The sequence below is a fragment of the Lycium barbarum genome, chromosome 11 (genome assembly GCF_019175385.1).
Source record: "Lycium barbarum isolate Lr01 chromosome 11, ASM1917538v2, whole genome shotgun sequence".
NCBI lineage: Eukaryota > Viridiplantae > Streptophyta > Magnoliopsida > Solanales > Solanaceae > Lycium > Lycium barbarum.
This window is the reverse complement of record NC_083347.1, coordinates 11,109,943-11,118,005: the sequence shown is the minus strand read 5'-3', so window position 1 is coordinate 11,118,005 and position 8,063 is coordinate 11,109,943. Positions and strand designations below refer to the sequence as shown.

The window sequence follows — 8,063 nt, the reverse complement described above, 5'->3', positions numbered from 1 at the left end:
AAGCATTATTCATTTAATAAAGAATTATAAGGGTCAATAATGTTAACCGGGGCGTTAGACGTGTTTAGAACGTACAGTTGAGTGCTTAGGGCGTAAGCCTTACAGAACTAAGCCCCACACGTAAGCCCCGAGGCGTTTTGCCTGTGTCGGGCCTCGGGGCCTGGTACTGTCTTTTAAAACACTGATATGTAGGTTGATAAATGATTCTTGAAATTAATAATCGCATGAGTGCTTACTTGTAGAAGGCATCTATGATCAATAGCTGATTTCAAACTTGTAGTAAATAAAATGAAAAGCTAGTTGTTAATGTCAAAGCCGGCTGCTTAAAATAGTGTTAGAAGTCAAACAGAAGTTTGGAAAATGATAGGACATGGCAAAGATTGAAAAAGAAACCCAAGCTAAAAGAAACTAATTTGTGGAGCTTTTTACAATTACAGCTATTACTTTGGAATCTATTCTGTTATTTACAAGGGGTCAAAGGCCAAAACAATATGCTTTACGGAGGGGGCAACTAATCAAGATTTCACATATTGTGAAAAAGAAACGACTGCAGAGCATAGACTGGTTCTTCCTATCCTTCTATTCGTTTGAAAAGAGTTGATTTCTACTTCAATTGAGCAGAGCCTTCTTCCTGAAAACAGCCCTATGGTTCTTGATTACAGCACATATCGTGCCACTCTTTTCATGGCCAGTCTCCTCATCCTTTCTTCAAAGCATCTGATTAGTAGTCAACCTCCTCAAACTTTTATTACCAATTCCTCCATTTCCTGGATCAATAGCCCCTCCTATGTAGTGAATTCCACAGACGGAGCCCAAGTGACACCCATCCTTCTCAGAGAAGGCAATGAGACTCGGTTTGTCTGTGGTTTCTTATGTGATTACAATGGCACTGCTTGCGTTTTTGGTATCCTTTTATACCCAAATTTCCATGATTCTTATTTCGATTATCCGAGATTAGTATGGTCAGCAAATCGGAACAATCCAGTTAGAGTAGATGCAACCTTACAACTCAGGAAAGACGGAGGCGTGTTCTTAAGGGACTCAAATGGCACTTTGATCTGGAATACAAGCACAAGTGGTAAGATTGTTTCAGGCTTCAACTTGACAGAGATGGGAAATCTTGTCCTCTTTGACAAAAGTAACGACACCATTTGGCAGTCTTTTGATCATCCAACAGACACTTTGGTTCCAGGACAAATAATGGCCCCTGGACAGAAACTGATATCCAGCATATCAGCATCAGACTGGAATGAAGGTATGTTCACACTTGATGTTAAAAGTTCTGGCCTTTTTGCTTACATTGAGTCAAATCCACGCCAACTTTATAGCTCAACACTTGGTTTGGATAAACCTTTCCAGTTTCCTGGACTAGGCTTCACTTTGAATATAAGTGATTCCGAAGGGATTTATACAGTGTCTTTCCAATTTTCAAACGTTCGATTCATGAGATTTGGGACTGATGGGCATTTAAGGGTGTATTACTGGGGGGAATCATCTTGGTCAGAGGAGGCTGATGTATTGACAGCCTCCATTGGTGATTGCGGGTATCCAACGGTCTGTGGGAATTACTCTGTTTGTGGAAATGGGCAGTGTAGTTGTCCTCAAACTGCAGTTGGTCAGACAAACTTTCTCCAGCAGTTAAATTACAAGCACCCAAACCAGGGGTGTTTCCTTGTCACACCTATTTCTTGTGAATATCTCCAGTATCATGTGCTTATGGAGCTTAAGGACACGGCTTATATTCCCCGCTATTTGCAATATGGTATGACAACAGAGTTGGAAAATTGCAAAAAGTCATGCTTAAGCAACTGTTCTTGCAAAGCAGCTCAATTTCGATTTATTGGTCCTGGTAACACAATGGGTGACTGTGTATTGTTGAATGAAGTGTTTTCTCTCACAGAAAACGATGGAGCACTCAATAAGACCACTCTTTTTATCAAGGTGCAGAACTCCTCTCCCCTACAAGCCCTTCCATCACTTGTCTATTCAGAGAAGAAATCGAAGCGTATCGCAACAATAGTAGGATCCACCATTGGAGCTTCATTTGGTTTGCTCTTTCTAGTTTTAACTTTCTTTGCCTTTCTTTTCAGAAGGAGAAAAGGACTTGAGGAAGACGAGGAGGAGTTTCTTGACCAAGTACCAGGAATGCCTTCTAGATTTTCCCATGAGGAACTAACTGTTATGACAGAAAATTTCAGTAAGAAACTTGGGGAAGGAGGATTTGGTTCTGTATTTGAAGGAATAATGAGTGATGGTACCACAATAGCAGTGAAGCATCTACAAGGTTTCGGTAATGTGAAGAAATCATTCTTAGCTGAGGTAGCATCAATAGGTAGCATTCAGCATGTCAATCTGGTAAGACTTGTTGGATTTTGTGCTGAGAAATCACACAGACTTCTGGTTTATGAATACATGGCCAATGTTTCTTTAGATAGGTGGATTTTTCATAGAAAGCAGGAACAATCTCTCACATGGGATGTCAGGAAAAAAATCATGTCAGATGTCGCCAAGGGCCTAGCTTACCTACATGAAGATTGTAATAACAAAATTATTCATTTGGATATTAAACCTCAGAACATTCTTCTTGATCACAATTTCAATGCAAAAGTATCAGATTTTGGGTTATCAAAGCTTGTGGGTAAAGATGAAAGTAAGATAATTACAACAATGAGAGGAACCCCAGGCTATTTAGCACCTGAATGGTTGCATGAGGCCATTACTGAGAAAGTGGATGTTTATAGCTTTGGGGTTGTGATCTTGGAAATCATCTGTGGGCGAAAGAATTTGGATCGTCATCAAGATGAGGATGATATGCATTTGCTTAGTTTGTTCAAGAGAAAAGCAGAGGAGAAACAACTCTGGGAAATAGTGGACAAGAACAGTATAGACATGCAGCTCCATAGAGAAGAGGCTGTGGAAATGATGAAGATTGCAGCATGGTGTTTACAAAGTGATTATACTAAGAGGCCTTCCATGTCATTGGTAGTTAAGGTGTTGCAGGGTTTAGTGGCTGCTGAAACCGACTTGGACTACAGCTTCCAGTATCCACCAATTACAAGAAGAATTGCCAAAGCTAAACAAGAAAGTGAAGCTGTGGTTGGTATCAGTTTACCATTTCCATCAGAGTTGTCAGGACCTAGATAAACAGCTTGTTAAGTTCCAACAGTGTCACAGCATTATTTCTCCTCCATCACTTGCTTTCATTCTGTTATAAATTGTATATGTAATATTAAAGTACTATAATTTCAATTTCTTTGACTGGATTTTTGATTGTTGTAGTCCAAGACCCCACTTGTGGGATTTCATGGGTATGTTGTTGTTGTTTTGATTGTTTGTAGCAGTATTTATCATCAAGATTGAATAGATAATGAATCACACCATACATCCATTCCTTTGAGTTATCAGTTGTTATTTGTTTTCAAAAGCCATTTTATGTATTTCAGTAGCAACCCTTGATGTATCATTGGTTTGCCTCTTCTTAAACCATGGTGCACACAAGCTTTCCTAGGAGAAAGGAGTATGACCAATAGCTTCCAATGAGGAGACTGCAACAAGGGACTCCCAAAAATACCTTTTCTATTACTTTGAAAAGTGAAAAGCACAAATCAACTCAATATCAAATTTAAGTACTGGAATGGAAAGATTGAATTGAAAATACAAGGATAGATAGAAGGGGATGAGAAGCTCAGACTAAGAATAGAGATGTGAGGAATCAGACACTTTACTCAACAATTCGCATAACCCTTTCAATAGGCCACTACTCCCTTTTAACGTGCTAACTTTGCTTAACCCGGATCCCAGAGGATATTCACTCTATCGTTGGGCTGTTTAGTTCTCTTGCTTAGCCTCAACTTCACGTCACGCCCAAGTTCTTCATTGAGTGTGTTATTACTTTGTTTGGTCTACTACCACGCCCATAATGTGGTTCATAACAGACTATGTTGTTAGAACCCGTATTTTTGTACAGTGGAATAATCCGGATTTATTTATCATAAGCTAAGGACAATTTTTTTTTTTTCGGGATACAAAGTCGGGATTCTTAACCTTCGATTTTATTTTGAGATATAAGTTGTGCATGAATTTATTGGTATAGGACAATTAGGAAAAATTTGGGACCAAAAGGTGATAAATTGAAAGTGGAAAATCATCCACAAATTCCATGTGGGCCGAGCATAGTGGATTGTGGTGCCCACACAATTTGTGTCATCTTTTGAGTGGAACAACTCTTTAATGTGGGCCAAGGGACAATTGTGCAATTCATTAAGTGATAAAAAGATGACCACAATTCATTTACTTCATTCTCCACTTGAACAAAAAAAAAATGGAAAAAAATTGTGGGTTGTTGGAATTATTATGTGAATTGTTTAGAATGTTCTTGAATGTTGTTAGTATGGGTTTGGGTTAATAATCAAATGTACGAACGATATTGTGGCTTTAAAGTAAGCCATGGAATTGAATAATTGGGAAGTTGTCGAATGGCGTAGAAGAGAGCTACCATTATTATTTTGCTTTTCGGATTGGTTGTCAATGTTACTAGGTTGGTTATTGTGGTTGTTGTTGTTGATTTTGAGCGAGTTAAATTCTCGGGGTAGCCTATTTACAGGGGAAATGCTGCCCGAATTTCTGTAGAATTAAGGGCGAAATTGGAATTTAATGCCCAAAAAGTCTTTAGCTAATGTTTGGCATTTTATGGCTTGTTTGTAGACCTTGGGCAGCCCGAATCATAGGTTGGATTTATCTTGAGTTGGATCATATTGGAGAGCGTTTGAGGTATGTAAAGCAACCTTCCTTCTTTTGGCATGCCTTAGTTTCACATAGGCTAGATTAGAGCTTTAAGGGAATTCCAAATTCGAGATCCGAGCATGTTATGATCCATATATATATTCTTTGGCACTCTTATGTATGTTTTTATGAAATATGAACCATGATGTATTTGAAGTAATCGCTTTCCGAAATTCGCATAGAAAATGTTCACTTTAAGGAATTTTGTAATCTCTGAATGCCATATTTTTTCGCATAGAGGCTCGGATCGCTCCAATAATTTTTATAGGAGTTTGCTTGATGTATAATGGGTATGTTTTTCATAGGCGGGCTCAGTTCGGGTCTATACTCGTCCGTGGGTCCCGCGACGCCCTTTATGTAAATCCGACAACTTTGAATCAAAAAGTGATAATTATTATTCCGATTTCGAATATGACTATTTTACTTATCCTTCGGATTTATAATAATGATTTTATGCATATGATTCCTCACTACTCCGCTCGTGCCTACTATGATATCGTTCGCCGGTTCCCGGGCCGGTTCTGTTGTCGTGCACTTTGTGATACATTCCGGTGTTATGCTGTGATTATGGTTCACCGTGCGCCTCGCTCGAGGGCCGGGTTCCACTTATGTTTGGCGTTATGCTGTGTTTGGCGTTATGCTGTGTTGTGATGTGTGACGGGGATTCGGAGATTTGAAACTTTCTGGTGTTATGCTGTGTTGTGGCACCATCGACAGGCGGGCGACCACATTTTCCTGTGCCCTATGCATAATTTATACTTTGGAAATAAACATTTTGATATTTTCTTTTTGATATGTATTATTTTCTATATATCTGATTCGATTATTGTTCAGATTTATTTCTGTACCTTCTGCTTTGCATACTCAGTACATATTTCGTACTGACCCCCTTCTCCGGGGGCTGCGTTTCATGCCTGCAGGTACGGACGCACTGCCTGGTGATCCACCTGTTTAGGACACCCTTTCTGCTATTCGGAGTGCTCCTCTCTTTCCGGAGCTTATACTTTTGGTATATATATTTATTAGTGCATTTGTATATATTCGTTCATGGGTACGGCGGGGCCCTGTCCCGTCATATGATTCTGTCGGTCTGTTTAGAGGTCTGTGGACATGTTTGTCGGTTAGGGTCTTTCTGTATGGATGTATGTACATGTCGTTTGGGCAATCCCATACGCCGAGGCGGTCGGTCCGCATATGTTGTTTGGGCGATCTTATACGCCGAGGCGGCCGGTCCGCATATGTTTATATATTGCTTGGTTAGCCCTGTGTGGCTTTTGTTGGTATTTTCTGCGTGCAGGGTATATTGGATAGTCCGTAAAACAAAGGAAACTCTGCCGAAATTTTTCTGAAAATTACCTAAATCTGAAATAAAGCCTTGTTGGCTTCCGCCATATACTAGAATGAGTTGATAGAATTTGAGATAATATTTGATAGATGGGTTCGGGCACTAGTCACGGCCTACGAGGTTGGGTCGTGACATATGTATTATTTAAAACTTGACATAATATATAAACAAGCCCTCAAACTTGGGCTCAACTGACAAGTATGCCCTCCAACTTTGGATGTGTACAAGTAGGCACCTCAACTTGTCTCCACTTTGTCAGTTGAACACTCCCAACTTATAAAATGATCATCTAGACACCTCCAAAATTTATTTTTCACATCAGTGTCACGTCAGCATTTGTGTTTATGTGTTCAGCTTTATACAAGTTGAGGTGCCTACTTATGCATATCCAAAGTTGGAGGGCATACTTGCCAAGTTTGAGGGTCTGCTTATGTATTATGCCGTAAAACTTTAGCACGATCTTGAGTGAACATCAGAGTATGGAAAATCATCACGAGTCTTTGAGTTCTTGGTGGAATATTTTATTGAATTCTGGAAAATAATAGGTGAATGCGTAAAGCAAGGCATGATGTCATAGTTTACTAGGCTAAACATAGGAAAGAACACTCCCACCCCCCTCCCCCTTTCCGTTCCGTTTAAACGATGAAAAACATTGAAATGGAGAAAATTAAGTAAAACCAAAGATTATTTTTAGCCTTTATCTTCTGAGCGGAACAATATTTGTCTTCGAAACATATCAAGTTCAAGGAGCTAAACCTTACTTTACTAATCCTGGTGAGAGAGGGAAAGACAACAACTTTTTTTTTTTTTTAATTAATAAAAAATGAACTACAGATATCACTTTTGACATCATTTACTTTTAATTAAGATATCTAAGTTGTGTACCAGCCACCAGACAAAAGGGAGAATTTTAAACAGGGGGTCCAGAATTTTTTTGTCAAATGGATTTTGGGATACCTTCTTCAAGATATGGAACAGGGTTCAGAGACAGGCTGGTATTAACCGACGCACTTTCATATCCTTTTGCAGTGCAGCAACTGGTGTTACCACTCTAACAAATGACTTTTCTTTTTAATTTACCAAACTTTGAAAGCTGATCATGCTCACTCATAGCTCTTACAAGTAAAGCAAGAATATGATTATTTGTTTCAAGAGCTTTTCCAAACCATTCAATTCTAAATCCTCAAATTACTTTACTTTGGATTTCTCAATTTGCAGTAACAACTAAGTTGACAGCAATTGTTTTTTATTTTCCTTTACGTGAATATGGAAGACCCACAAGATGAAGATATCAGTTTGTATTCGTTCTTTCCTATGGGGATTTAAGATGCGATGCAGTTTTACGTTTCTACTTTTTTTTTATCTTTTTTTTTTTCTGAGAAGTAGGAAAGTAATTGTAAAAGGTTAAGAACTGAAGGAGATTCTTAGATAGTGAACAGTTGCATAAATACCTGTACATGAAGGCACAGTACGTCATTCAGATTCATTCCTTTTCTACGGTTTATTTTATAGGTTGGTTTTCATGTTTGTATGATATAGCTGTTAGAGATAGTATGCAGCTGGGTTTGCTGCTTTTCTTTAGAGTGTTTTGTTACAAATTCAATTATAAATATGGCTTTGATCATTGAATAGAAATATATAACAGAAGCAAATTCTTATCTCCTTTATTCCTTTGCATATATCTTGTTTTTTTTTTTTTTTCGTTCATCCAACAGTAAGCATTGAGAGATCAGTTATTTTATAATCTTGTACTCCAGTCAATAGTAGAGATGGAGGGTTAAACTTTTTTATAGTCAATAGTAGAGATGTCAATGGGACGCGTTAAACTTTTTGCTAGGTAATGCCTCACTAGAGTGACTTACCCATTTGCCATCTCTGACTCAATAGTCACTGCTAGAAAGAGTGTAGAAGTCAAAAAAGTAAAAAGATAACAGTA

At 38.5% G+C, this 8,063-nt stretch overlaps 1 protein-coding gene across 1 annotated transcript; it reads left to right on the top strand.

The window, feature by feature from the left end:
• The first annotated feature begins 370 nt into the window (after positions 1-370).
• Positions 371-3,383, top strand: LOC132618975 (G-type lectin S-receptor-like serine/threonine-protein kinase SD2-5). Its single transcript, XM_060333963.1, has one exon. The coding sequence runs from the start codon at positions 646-648 to the stop codon at positions 3,142-3,144; it is 2,499 nt and encodes an 832-aa protein (XP_060189946.1). The 5' UTR covers positions 371-645; the 3' UTR covers positions 3,145-3,383.
• Positions 3,384-8,063: the final 4,680 nt, after the last annotated feature.

What these genes read in the sequence shown, in the direction of transcription:
- LOC132618975 (XM_060333963.1), top strand. Translation starts at nt 646, where the DNA reads ATGGTTCTTGATTACAGCACATATCGTGCCACTCTTTTCATGGCCAGT.